A 13,765-nucleotide genomic window follows, 5' to 3' on the forward strand; every position below is an offset into this window, starting at 1 on the left:
TGGGGGGTCGGGCCTGGATTTAGCTCCACGTCACTGAGAGCAGCAGTAGCAAGAAAAAAAATGCAGCGTTTCTCAACAGTACGAACCGGCGTCTAACATGATGTATAACTACGTGAGAATCATGCATACAGCGAAACAACATGTGGGGCGTTACCGGCAAAAAATAAAAACTGAATTTTGCAGAACATAGACCAACCTGCGTCAGCAGAAGTAAACGTGTGAATCGCAGCACCGGCATTTCGCCGGTTCCACGCCCCGTTGTCGCTGTGACGCCAGCCGGTCTTTGTAGTCGCCAGTCCACCACACCCACCGACAAGGCAGCACAATGTTCGTGGCACGCAGCGCCGAATCCGTCAGAACCGTCCGTGGGGCAAAATTCGCAGCCGTAGTTATGAAAGCCACTTTTCTTCAGGAATGAAGCGTCCAGGCAGCCACTGTCATGCCTTGTTAACAGGAAGGCCTGCGTCAGCAGAAGTAAACGTGTGAATCGCAGCACCGACATTTCGCCGGTTCCACGCCCCGATGTCGCTGTGACGCCAGCCGGTCTTTGTAGTCGCCAGTCCACCACACCCACCGACAAGGCAGCACAATGTTCGCGGCACGCAGCGCCGAATCCGTCAGAACGGTCCGTGGGGCAAAATTCGCAGCCGTTGTGATGAAAGCCACTTTTCTTCAGGAATGAAGCGTCCAGGCAGCCACTGTCATGCCTTGTTAATCGGAAGGCCTGCGTCAGCAGAAGTAAACGTGTGAATCGCAGCACCGACATTTCGCCGGTTCCACGCCCATTGATAACCATTGATCCCTTCTAATTAAAGAAACATTAGGCTTATGCTAAATTACAGGAATAGGCCCATTACTGTTTATGATTTACATCAATGATCTACCGTTAAGCGTTTCCTCGAACAGATTGTTTCGTGTCGATTGCGTTATTCATCGCAAAATCCACTCTGATAATGACCACATCGCTCTTCAAGAAGATCTACACCGTATTAATAACTGGGGCGCATCATGGCAAAATGCCCCTTAGCGCTGATAAATGCTAATTATTGATATTTTGCCGTAAACGGTTTAATTACCTTTTCACTTACTCGCTTAACCGCAGACCAGTCACTCTTGCGTCATCATACAAGGGCCTTAGCGTCCACTTTTTACCTAATCTTTCATGGAAAACCCACTTAGAAAAATTTACTGCCAAAGCTAACCGTGCATTAGGTTATTCAAAACATAACCTCAGAGGTTCACCTTCTTCCACAGGGCAGCTCGCATATCTGTGATGTGCACACCAAACCCTCGAGGGATTTTTGGAACGCGGCTTGTGGACAGTGGTGCGTCGGACAGCAGAGCGCCGCGCGTGCCAGCCTCGCGTTGCGCGTGTGCACGTGCGAATGGTGTGTACGAGGCAGGCACGAGGAGCGGAGAGCTGACGTGTCAGTAAACCGAGGTGCAAATGAAGACACCGCAGCGGAAGTCTGGTCATTCAAGCGTAGAGGTGGCAGCCGTCGGACGTTGGGTCCGCCCTGCCGGAGACTTCCTTTGGATCTCCGACGCAGGCCTACTGCGTCCCTTTCGAGTTTGGAAGTGGCAGCCGATGGATTGAGGGTCCGTGCTGCCGAGGCTTCCTTGGATGGGCTGCACAAGCCTACGGTGTCTCGGGACGCCGTCGAAGACACTAGGCTACGCCTTTCCCGCTGCTGCTCCCTAGTTCTTGGGGCGGCTGACAGGAGTCCATTGGCGTCTTCCAGAGTTCCACCTTACCACACGGCTCTCTACCACAGCTTCCTTCGACGCAACGCCGGCGACGCATCGCAAGTCACAACCCACGTCCTTGCTGCCTGCAAGGCATTCCCGCTTCAACTGGGACGCTCTGTATCTGGTGAACTCTTTCCTTTTATCTGCAGTGTTGTAGGCGCGTCGAGTGGGAGTTTTTAAAGCGGAAGCTTTACTACTTGCACTTTCAGCCTTTGCCGGGGCGCGGCGGTGCCACCATTGACCTTTAGTTGACCTCTGTGTGACGTCATGTGTGACATCACGCCGAAGAGAAGGGCGACCGACTCGCGCCGTCGCAAGCCGCGTCGGTGCCACCACCGGCGCTCCTGCGCTCTCCTGCGCTCTCCGCTAGGAGCCCGATTGTGGCGTTACGCTGAAGAGGTTAGGCTCGACTCACGTCGCTAGTGAGTCGAGCGCATGTGTTTGTCTCATCTTCTTCCGTCCCGTCCGTCAGCGCTGTTTTGCCGTACCATTCAACATGAACCAACCAGCCCGACTCAGCCCTCTCCTAAAAAGCAGTAGCTGTGCCAACCACCAGCGGCTTAACATTGCTTCGCGATCTCGCGCCGTCCGTGTGCGACGGCGGTGCACATGAACGGCGGCCTGACTGGACTGGATTGTACTGGACTGTATTGGATTGGATTAGAATAGATTAGATTACATTTGATTGGATTGAATTGCACTGCATTGGATTGGATTGTATAACAGATGCATCGCCACAAGTCTAACCACAAGCACCGCCACCAGCTACACTACCAGCTGAACCATGGCGTAGGTACGGATATTGCTTTCGCAATTACCAGGCTTAACCAAGCTAAGCCACAGCGAATTTTTTCTTTGTGTTTTCGTTTTTTAATGCCTCCTTTCCTTTAAATTATAAAAATGGCTTCGTTTTGTTTTATCTCTTTGTTTCCTTCTTCGAACCTGCACGCGATAGCGTTCCCCTTCGGCAATCGGGGAGGCGTCACCCAATTCGCGACAATATCAAACATTTGTCTGCCCTGTGACGCCCAACAAAACTGCCTAATTCATTCCCTAGAGCGCGTACAAAATCGTGCCGCTGGCTTCATTGCTCGCTACTATTACCGAAATTCCAGCATAACTGTCATTAAGGCGTCGTTGTTCCTTCCATCCTTAGAACCGCGCAAAACAATAGCCCTTATCGGCCTCATTCATAAAATCGTTTAAAGCCATAATTCCTTCACACGACCTCTTACATAAACGGCCCGTACATCTCACCGATTGCATAATCACCTCAGTTTTAAGCGCCTTTCGGGAAGAACCACCGCATTCAACCGATCAGCCCTGTCCCGTGCAATCATTTATTGGAGTAGTCTTCCTGACAACATTGTTCATATATCTGATTATGTTATTTTCAAAGAAAATATACGCAGCAATTTGCTATGAAGTGTGTTTTTCAATTTTGTTCAATTTTCTGGTTGGTTGCTTACTATTGTGTAACGATGTTAGAATAACCATCGTCTACTTATTTATTTGTTTATTTATTGTTCGTCAAAGGTCCCTTTCGGGACATTACATGAGGGGTGGGGATAACACGGCAAAAATATTATACATCAATACAAAATGGACAAAATTTGATTGATGAATAGGCCTACTCGATAGTGATCTTGAACATTCGATGATTCATGACGGTGGCCATTTCAGCAGAGAGGTCCTTCCATTCACGGGCAGTCTATAAGAAAAACGATTGCTGGAATGTTGTGGTATGTGCACGTTCAGGGCAGACAGCGTTCGGGTGGTTATGGTGGGAAATGCGATGCGCGCGTGGATTAATCGGTTGGCGTCTGGAATTTTGTGAAGGAACTTGTGGAATAAGCGAGACGTGCTGCATTACGACGGGTGGCTAGCGTAGGCAACTGGAATTGTGATTTCAGCCCTGAGATGCTGGTATGTTAGGAGTAGTCAGATGAGATGAACCTGGCAGCACGATTCTGAACTGACTCAATGTATTTAATTAGGTTAGTCAATGGATTTAATTAGGTTAGTGGGCATCCCGGACAGAATTAGCATATTCAATTTAGGCCTGACGAATGTCTTGTAGGAGAGCGATTTGAGAGAACTTGGTGCTAGAGCAACGTTGCGCCGATGATACCCAAGGATACTGTTTACAGAGTGAGTTGTTTGGGTGACATGGAGAGTCCAACTTAGATCACGAGAGATATGGACGCCTAAGTATTTGTAATGATTGGCCGAAGAAATTGGGCAGTTACTAATAGTGTACACTAGCGCGATGAAGTTCGGGCGACGGTGGAAAGAAATCAGTGAGGTCTTTGAAATATTAAGAGACATGAGCCACGTCTAACACAAATGTTGCACTTGTGAAAGATCTTCTTGAAGAGCGATGATATCTGATGAATTTGTTATGGGGCAATATATGACACAATCATCAGCAAACAGTCGGACGTCGGAAGAAAGACTAAGTGGCAGTTCATTAATATATATTAAAAAAAGAAGGGGACCTAGTACACTTCCATGTGGGACGCCAGACTTCACGGGTGAAAAAGATCTGAAAAGCCCAGAAATAAGGGCGAATTCACTCTGACACGTGGGATCCTGCTTCTGAGCGCGCTTCCATACTGGAAGCATTATTTTATCTTCCGCGAGTGTCTGGCACGCTAAACTTTGGGAACAACTAAAAGTAGGGGAGCTTACGTTAGGGCTGTATTGTCCTGTGTTCTTCTCCTCGTGTCTCGTTCTTTCGCTGGTGAAGTTATGGCTGTATTGAAACAATTTCTGTCGCGAGAGCACTTTAGAGCAGGCTATCCCTTGAGCCCTTTTACGTTTCGCAGTGTCAGAACACTGCCTCTGCACCCATCGTAGCTTTTTTACTGCTGCCACGAATTACTGCAATTATGTATAGTAAGGTTAATGGAGGTTAAACGACGAGGCGGTCATCTGCCCCACTGTCCAGCGCGCAGTGGCACTCCTGTGATGAGTGGACTCGGAGCGTTGAACTAGACTATTTAGTCCCTCCCGAATTGCGTTGAAAGCGCTAATCTGCCATAGCATTGCGAAGCCGCATCATCACCATAATAACCCTGACTAAGCCCACTCCAGGGCAAAGGCCTCTCCCATATCTGACGAATTAACCCTGTCCTGTGCCCGCGGCTGCCACCCTATCCCCGCAAACTACTTAATCTCATCCGCCCACCCTACTTTCACTGATTTACGGATTTCCTGATTTACTGGTTTACTGATCACTGATTTGTTTAATTGATATGTATACCCACCCCTCATGTAATGCCCCTAGTGGGCCTTTGAGGTACTAATAAATAAATAAACTGTAGGATGGGGGTTTGTTAAAGGCACTGGGACCTCAGGAGCAGGGCGGCAACAGTCCGAGGTCGGCGAAGGCGAGAACACAGCACGCGCAGCGATGGCAGCTCCGCCGCTAAGCAGAACGGTCGTCTTCGTCTTCACAATTGCCCCCGGGGAAAAGAGGAGCCAACCTGGCGACTTAGGGCGCGGGCAGGACGGCTGGGTCGTAGAATGGCTTGAGGCGCTGGACATGAACAGTCTCGCGTCCACGGCAGCGGCGATCAGAAGACGGCACGAGAGGTTCGACTGTGTAATTAACTGGAGATGTACGCGCCAGGACACGGTATGGGCCATGGTATTTGGCGAGAAATTTTGACGACAGGCCCGGAGTATTTGTCGGAATCCAGAGCCACACAAGGGAGCCATTGGGGAAGTGTGGCGTTGTTTGATTGAGGTCGTGGCGGGATTTCTCGCTGCACTGGTTGTCAGTTGTGAGAGCACGGGCGATGCGGCGACAGTCTTCGGCGTGCTGGGCGGCTTCAGATAGAGGCGTATACTCGGAAGCGTCGGGTTGGTACGGCAGAATGGTGTCGATGGTAGCAGAAGGGTGACGGCCGTAAAGGAGAAAAAAAGGAGAGAAGCCAGTAGTGGACTGCGTTGCGGTATTGTACGCATAGGTTACATACGGAAGCACAAGATCCCAGTTAGACTGGTTTGAAGAGAAGTACATAGATAACATGTCACCGAGGGTACGGTTAAAGCGCTCGGTGAGACCGTTGGTTTGCGGATGATATGCGGAGGTGGTGCGATGAATTACATTGGACTTGGTGAGCAGTGCCTTCACAACATCGGATAAGAAGGCGCGGCCTCTGTCGCTCAGCAATTCGCGAGGGGCGCCATGACGAAGGATGAATCGGTTTAAAATAAACGAGGCAACTTCGGAGGCTGTGGCAGCTGGAAGGGCGGCGATTTCGGCATACCTTGTCAAATGGTCAACCGCGACGATAGCCCAACGGTTGCCGGCCGAAATGTACGGAAGGGGGCCGTATAAATCAATGCCGACGCGGTCAAATGCGCGTGGCGGGCAGGGTAGCGGCTGCAATTCTCCAGCAGAACGTTGAGGTGGCGGCTTGCGACGTTGACAGATAAGGCACGAGCGCACGTATTTGAGGATGAAGGTGTACATGCCACGCCAATAATATCGTAGCCGGATGCGAGCGTAGGTCTTGAACACTCCGACATGACCACACTCCGGGTCAGCGTGAAAATGGGCGCAAACTTCCGAGCGAAGGTGACGGGGAATAACTAGCAACCACTTGCGGCCATCTGAGCTGTAGTTGCGGCGATAAATGAGGTTATCACGAATTGAGAAATGGGAAGCATGGCGGCGAAGAGCACGCGACGGAGAAGCAGCCGTAGGGTTTGTGAGGAAGTCAAGAAGAGAAGAGATCCATGGGTCGGCACGTTGCGCCGAAGGCATGGCGCTGATGTGAAGCATCGGCGAGGAGGCGTCTAAGGTTGAAAGGCTCGAAGTATTGGCTGGGAGTGGGCAGCGCGATAGAGCATCGGCGTCTTGATGTTTGCGGCCAGTACGATACACGACGCGGATGTCGTATTCCTGGAGGCGAAGGGCCCACCTCGCGAGGCGACCGGATGGGTCTTTCAGAGAGGACAGCCAGCACAGCCCGTGGTGGTCGGTCACGACTTCAAACGGGCGGCCGTAGAGGTAAGGGCGGAACTTGGTAAGGGCCCAAACTATCGCCAGACACTCTTTTTCAGTGACCGAGTAATTAGATTCAGCCTTTGTGATCGTGCGGCTGGCATAGGCAACGACGTATTCGGCGAAGCCAGGTTTACGTTGCGCGAGTACGGCGCCGAGGCCTACCCCACTGGCGTCAGTATGGACCTCGGTGGGTGCGGTCGGGTCGAAATGGCGAAGTATCGGTGGGGCAGTGAGCATACGGCGCAGGGAATCGAAGGCGTCGTCACACACTTGGGACCATTGCGAAAGATCGGAACTGCCGGACAGAAGTTGTGTCAAAGGTGCAGCGATTGAGGCAAAGTTGCGTATAAACCTACGGAAGTAGGAGCACAACCCTAGGAAGCTGCGCAGTTCTCTGATAGAACTAGGTCGAGGGAACGCAGCCACAGCACGAAGTTTAGCCGGGTCCGGACGGACACCCTCCTTGGAAACAACGTGGCCTAAAATGGTGAGTTGGCGAGCGGGAAAATGACACTTCTTTAAGTTCAGCTGGAGGCCGGCGTCAGAGAGGCAGGTCAAAACGTGCTTCAGGCGGTAAAGGTGAGTGTCAAAGTCAGGCGAAAACACGACGATGTCGTCGAGGTAACAGAGGCAGGTTTTCCACTTGAGACCACGCAGAATGGTATCCATCATCCGCTCAAACGTGGCGGGAGCATTACAAAGACCGAAAGGCATCACAGTAAATTCATATAGGCCGTCAGGTGTTACAAAAGCTGTCTTGGGGCGATCGGCCTCATCCATGGGTACCTGCCAGTACCCGGAACGTAAATCTAAAGAGGAAAATATCTCGGCACCTTGCAAGCAGTCTAGCGCGTCATCGATGCGTGGCAGGGGATATACGTCCTTGCGCGTAATCTTGTTAAGGCGGCGGTAGTCTACACAGAAACGGATTGAGCCGTCTTTCTTTTTGACAAGCACAACTGGCGAAGCCCATGGACTGCTTGAGGGTTTAATCACGCCGCTCTTGAGCATTTGGTTGACTTGATCTTCAATAACTTGGCGCTCGGGTGCCGACACACGATAGGGGCGCTGCCGTAGAGGAGCGTGGGCACCTGTGTCTATGCGATGTGTGACAGTCGACGTTTGGCCCAGTGAGCTGTGATGACAGTCGAAGGAGGCGCGTAACTGGTTGAGCAAGTCGAGAAGCTGCGTGCGCTGCTGCGGTGGAAGATCTGCGTCGATGGAGCGGAGAAATAGGTCGGTAGATGAAGGAGTGGGTGTAGAAGATGGTGGGCTGAGCGCAGCGAGACTGATGTGCGATGAACCGGCAGTCTCCTCATGGGTTAAAATAGCCGCGACAGGTTGGACACTGCTGACACATTCGCCACGGCGCAGAGCACTAGGGTAGGGAAACGGGTTACAGACCCACAGTACGGAAAGGCCAGCAGAAATAGTCAATACGGCGTAAGGCAGAGGAAGGCACTTGCGCCGGAGGAAAGTATGGGCTGGCGTGAAAAGAACAGTGTCATCACGAGAAGGGGCACAAGAGAGGCGCACAAGGACGGAAGAGCATGGAGGCAGGTCGATGTCTTCGGTGACGAGGGCTTTAATACATCGCGGTGCAGGAGCAGCGTCCGGCAGGGACTGGGGCAGAGCACAGAACCCGACTTCAGCGCGAGCGCAATCGATGACAGCGGCATGACGAGAAAGGAAATCCCAGCCCAAAATAACAGAGTGAGAACAACACGGCAGTACGACGAACTCGATCGTGTAGAGGACATCCTGAATTAAAACTCGAGCGGTGCAAGCTGCAGACGGCTTGATGTGCTGAGCGCTGGCCGTGCGCAGCGAGAGACCGGCAATTGGCGTCTTAAGTTTCTTCAAGCGGCGACAAAGGTTTGCGTCTATTACTGAAATTGCGGCGCCAGTGTCTACAAGGGCCATGACAGAAATTCCCTCGACCGAAACGTCAATAAGGTTCGCAGGGGCCAGATGAGGTCTTTGGTAGTTCGAGGAGGACGCAGTTCTTGCCTCAGGAACTGCGACATCTAGTTTTCCTCCTGAGAATTAATTGGGCGGCGACGCATCGGAGAAATGGAGCGTCGTCGCGGCGAAGGGGAACGGCGGTCGGTAATCGCTGAACGGTCGGGGGAGAAAGGACGAGGGGACGCACGGGGCTCAGCAGACGCGGAGTACTGACGCGCTGGAGGCCAGTACCTGACCGGCGGTGCCGAAACTGGGAGACGGCAATGGCGGGCTACGTGGTCAGGCAATCCGCAAGTGTAGCAAATAGGCCGGTTATCCGTCGTGCGCCAAGGATCTCGGTCTCGTGGAGATGGTCGCAGATAAGGGGCCGGCGCTTGTACGGGCACTGACATTATAGGGTACGTAGGCGGCCGAGGTTGTGCGACGACTTCAGCGTAAGTCATTGGACGGGCGACAGGTTTTGGGGCGACGTTGCCATAATTGAGAGCGGTGGCGACTGGTCTTGGGCCGGCGTCAGCGTACGCCAGCGGAGCTGCGACAGGTGGTGATGAATGCGCTGACGGAAGCACCTCTGCAACCTGCTCTCGAATTGCATGTTGGAGAGCCGGGGCCCAATAAGGTGGCGACCCTTGAGGGCTAGGCAAAAGCGAAAGCTGACGGGCCACCTCCTCACGTACAAAGTCCTTCATTTGCTGCAGCAGATAGGAGCTGTCAGCTGCGGGTGTCAGTCCAGAAAGTGACTCTGGCTGAGCTGAGTGCTGACGAGTCAGGACCCTCTGCTTACGCAGCTCCTCGAAGCTCTGGCACAGCGTGATGACTTCCGAAACGGCGCGCAAGTCCCGAGCGAGCAGCATTTGAAAGGCGTCATCATCAATGCCTTTCAAGATCTGCTTTATCTTGTCAGCTTCCGGCATGCTGACGTTCACTCGGTTGCAGAGGGCGATTACATCTTCTATGTAGCTAGTGAAGCTTTCGCCGACCTGCTGCGACCGTTCACGCAAGCGTTGTTCGGCGCGAAGTTGTCTGACAGCTGGGCGACCAAACACTTCTGAGAACTTCGTCTTGAAGGCTGACCAAGTCGCAACGTCCCCTTCATGGTTGCGGTACCATAAGTTTGCGACGTCGGTAAGATAAAAAATTACATTGTTGAGCTTTGTCTCGTCATCCCACTTGTTATACTGGCTCACCCGTTCGTAGGAGGCGAGCCAGTCTTCCACATCATGGTCATCTGTGCCGCTGAAGATAGCCGGGTCCCTTTGGCGAAGGGAGCCGGCACAGATGACAGTCGGTGGGCCTGCTAGCACGGCTTGGTGCTGGATGTCTACAGGCATCGCAGGTGTCGGAAGAGTGCGGCTACGGAGCTCCAGAGCCGATATCGTTACCCGGCGACTCCACCAAATGTAGGATGGGGGTTTGTTAAAGGCACTGGGACCTCAGGAGCAGGGCGGCAACAGTCCGAGGTCGGCGAAGGCGAGAACACAGCACGCGCAGCGATGGCAGCGCCGCCGCTAAGCAGAACGGTCGTCTTCGTCTTCACAAAACTTTCTTTCGCCCCCTGCTACGATTTCCTTCTCTCGGAATCCACTCCGTTACCCTTAAGGTACGTCGGTTATGTTGCCTTCGCATTACATGCCACGCCCAAGCCTATTTCTTTTATTTTGAATGCGGTGTCAAAAACCACCGTTTGTTCCCTGACCCACACTGCCCTCCTCCTGTCTCTATACATGAGGCAAGGGGCTTATTATTTTTATTTCTTTTTCTGTTGCCCCTACCTATTTTTTGTCTCTATACATGCAGGGAGTTGTGGCCAAGTGGTACAAAACGGCGCCGACATCGTGCTCTGCTGAGGGAGTGCGTTGTCAGTTCTCATAACCGAGATAGAACACACCTCAGGCTCATCGCGATGTTATAAAGCGTTAAGTGCAATAAATTCAATACCAAGCAAGATTTCTTTTACATAATCATCATAAAATTGACTACAGTCTGTTTCTGGAAAAATGCTACAGACTGCCGCTTGAGAAGTCCTGAAATCCCTTTCCTGGGCCCAGCACGTACAGCGAAAGTAATAACAAAGCACAAGCAGTGCAAGAAATAGAAATAATTTCCGGACACTTAAGCTCCGCCTTAAGCGATATACGTAGTGGTTCCCTTGAGCGACCTGGTGCCCTGTTTTCATATCACCTCCATAACGTGGACACTGTCGGGCGAGAAACGCAAGGCCTGGCTTGAACCATTTGGAACGGACGTGTCTTGACGGCCTGGGGGTACTGTCTCTGACTGAGGATCCAAAATGCTCGAGCGAAATTTCCGCCTCAGCCAATTTTTTTTTTCAGTGCAAATAATTTGTCTTATGTCACCACCTTTTCGACAAATCCTCATTTACCGTACACCGCCGGTCTAATAAAGAGCGAACTCTCGCAGTGTACCACTACGAGGTGCGGCTGGAGGTGATCGCAGACGTGGCCAGCCGCTATGGCCTGAACAACCAGTCACTCACCATCACCCTGGGACCCAAGGTGCACCTGCGGATCCCTCTCAGCGCCGACTCGTGAGTGTCTCTCTCATTTAACTCTAAGCGAAAGCTGAATTATTTACCGGAGTCATATACCCCATGGAGAATACTCTGGATTCAACAAACGGTTGTTGAGAAGAAATCCCAACGTTTCAGGAAATATTGCACCTAAAATGCCCGAACGCAAGAGAGAGGTAAAAAAACACAACACAGGTTGCTTAGGTGCCACTACGACAGTCCAAGGACCAGAGGATCACGACGAAGCCTCCAGCAGGTTGGCGCACGCTGCCTTGCTGGTCCGTGGCTGGGCGAGTGCTCTTGTACCAGCAGTCGAGCGGGAGTGTTTCTCTGAAGCTTGAGCAGTAGCTCGTACTGAGAGACAGCGGTGAACGCCCGTCATTTCTAGGCACGCTACGCGGTTCTTCGCGGCATGGCAGGTGACCACATGCACACAGTATCAGCTCTGCAATTTCGTTCTCGCACCGGGCGCGCATCCGCATTGGTCAGGCGCGGAGACAGGTTTCGGAATCTTCAGATGCATCTTGCGCTGCGTGGCCGCCTGTCCATGTGTGAAGGGGAGAGGGATCACTTAGCGAGCTCAAGGCTACGCCCTCTCCATCAGAACTGAGTAGAAGTTACACCACCACTCAGGAACAATGGACGACGCGCGCTGATGCAACTCCCCTGGCGCAGCGCCACCGACCGAGGTGGAGGGGGCAGCAACACATGCAACGTTAGGCGCTCTCCTGAGGTTCTTTCTTCCCTGTTTTAATGGCCGGCGCGGGCTACATAGCGTCCGCGCGGCACAGGGTTTTCGAGTCTGCTCCGAATTTTGTGACACAGGGCCACCCCCGAAAAATTTGTTCAGAACATTGAGATCTGCGCCAACTTGATGTTACGGCGTCGCTTGTGACGTCGCAATTTACGGCACTGCGCTTTGCCATGCCACACATCGCTTTCGGCAAAGTTCATCACTGGGTAAGTTTTACGTTCTTGGCAAGCCTAACCGAAAAATCACTGTGCCTGACGGAGCGAGCGAAATTTCTTTTACAGAGAGTTTTCAGAGAGAACCACGGCGCATGCACCGGGAGGCGATCTAGGCGTGGCGCTGCTGTAGCTTTGAGGTTGTGTGCTACTTCCGGCTTGATGAACGTCAGCAGACTCACACGCTTACTTAACTCTTTTAAGGCGAAAGCTTTAAGGATCATGTGAGGCGGGAAAGCCGCCGTCGGTGGCTTTTCCTGCAATAGCTGACCTTGGGCTTGTGCGGCGCCGTGCGTCGTTCGGAGTGAAGAACCTTCCTCAAGCTTTCCACTTCATTTCTCGCGGGGCCTCCAGGAGCTTTTCGGAGAGTTCGACATTACCGCTCGTCCTTGAGAAACTCGTGCCCAATGTTTCCATACCGCACGGTCAGGTGCGATATTTATTTATTTATTTATTTGTTATTTATTTATTTATTTATTTCAAATACCTGCAGCGCCCGTAGGCATTATTGCAGGGGGGTGAGGATACGTAACAGAAGAATAGGCCAGAAAAAAAAGAGAAAGAAAAAAGCAATACAACAAGGCATGACACAGCAAGTACAAAATGAATGAAATATGAATCAACAACAAGGCATGACAAAAAAAAGCCAACTGCGCACTCATACATCCGACAGCAACGCGCGGAACATAGGTTCGGAACGGCACTCAACAATTTCATGGGGCAGGCGATTCCTGTCATGAATGGTAGATGGGAAAAATGCATTTTGATGTGTTAGTTTTTCATTTAATTTCTCTAATCTTCCATCCATGGTCAAGTCTGACCTGAAATGCGGTGGAAGCAAATAATTTTGTTTATCTATTTTTATTTTTAGGTGAAAGATTTTATACAGCATTTCTAACCGAGAGTTCGTACGGCGTTTCCGTAACAGCTCCCATCCCAGCGTTAGTTTAATGTTAGTAACACTGCTGTTAAAATCGTAATTACCTGAGACAAATCGAGCGGCAAAGTTGTAAATACGCTCAAGCATGTCGGTTAAATTTAAAGTTGGGGGGTGCCAAACAACACAAGCATACTTCAATATTGGCCGAATATAGGTGAAATATAGAAGCTCTTTAACTTTTAGTGCTGCCATTTTAAAATTTCTTCGTACAAAATTTAGCATGCCATAAGCTTTAGCAGAAACGTACTCAACGTGCTCGTTCCAGGTGAGATTAGACGAAAAGTAAACGCCGAGGTATTTATAGTGGGAAACTCTAGAAAGTAGGGTAGAATCTAGTTTGTATTCAGCCAAAAAAGGGTGATGCTTGCGTGTGAAAGAAATAAACTGACATTTTATTGGGTTCAGAAATATCTGCCACTTCAAACACCATTGTTGTATGCGGTCCCAGTCGCGCTGCAAATGACAAGAATCTGAAGAACTGTTAATAACATGGTAGACAACACAATCATCAGCATATAAACGTATTTTACAAGTCATATATTCAGAAATGTCATTAATATAAACCAGAAACAGCAGAGGTCCTAAAACAGACCCC

At 51.2% G+C, this 13,765-nt stretch overlaps 1 protein-coding gene across 1 annotated transcript in view; it reads left to right on the forward strand.

The window, feature by feature from the left end:
* Window positions 1-2,424: 2,424 nt before the first annotated feature.
* LOC149367381 (uncharacterized) overlaps window positions 2,425-13,765 on the forward strand; it is a 145,855-nt gene continuing 134,514 nt past the window's right edge. Inside the window, exons 1-2 of the mRNA XM_089555430.1 lie at window positions 2,425-2,542; window positions 11,156-11,282. Of these exons, the coding sequence (XP_089411556.1) occupies window positions 2,476-2,542; window positions 11,156-11,282 (194 nt within the window). The 5' untranslated portion in view covers window positions 2,425-2,475. The remainder of the gene's footprint in view (window positions 2,543-11,155; window positions 11,283-13,765) is intronic.

Source organism: Amblyomma mixtum, chromosome 1 (genome assembly GCF_055824585.1).
Source record: "Amblyomma mixtum isolate Tamu chromosome 1, ASM5582458v1, whole genome shotgun sequence".
NCBI classification, from domain to species: Eukaryota; Metazoa; Arthropoda; class Arachnida; order Ixodida; family Ixodidae; genus Amblyomma; species Amblyomma mixtum.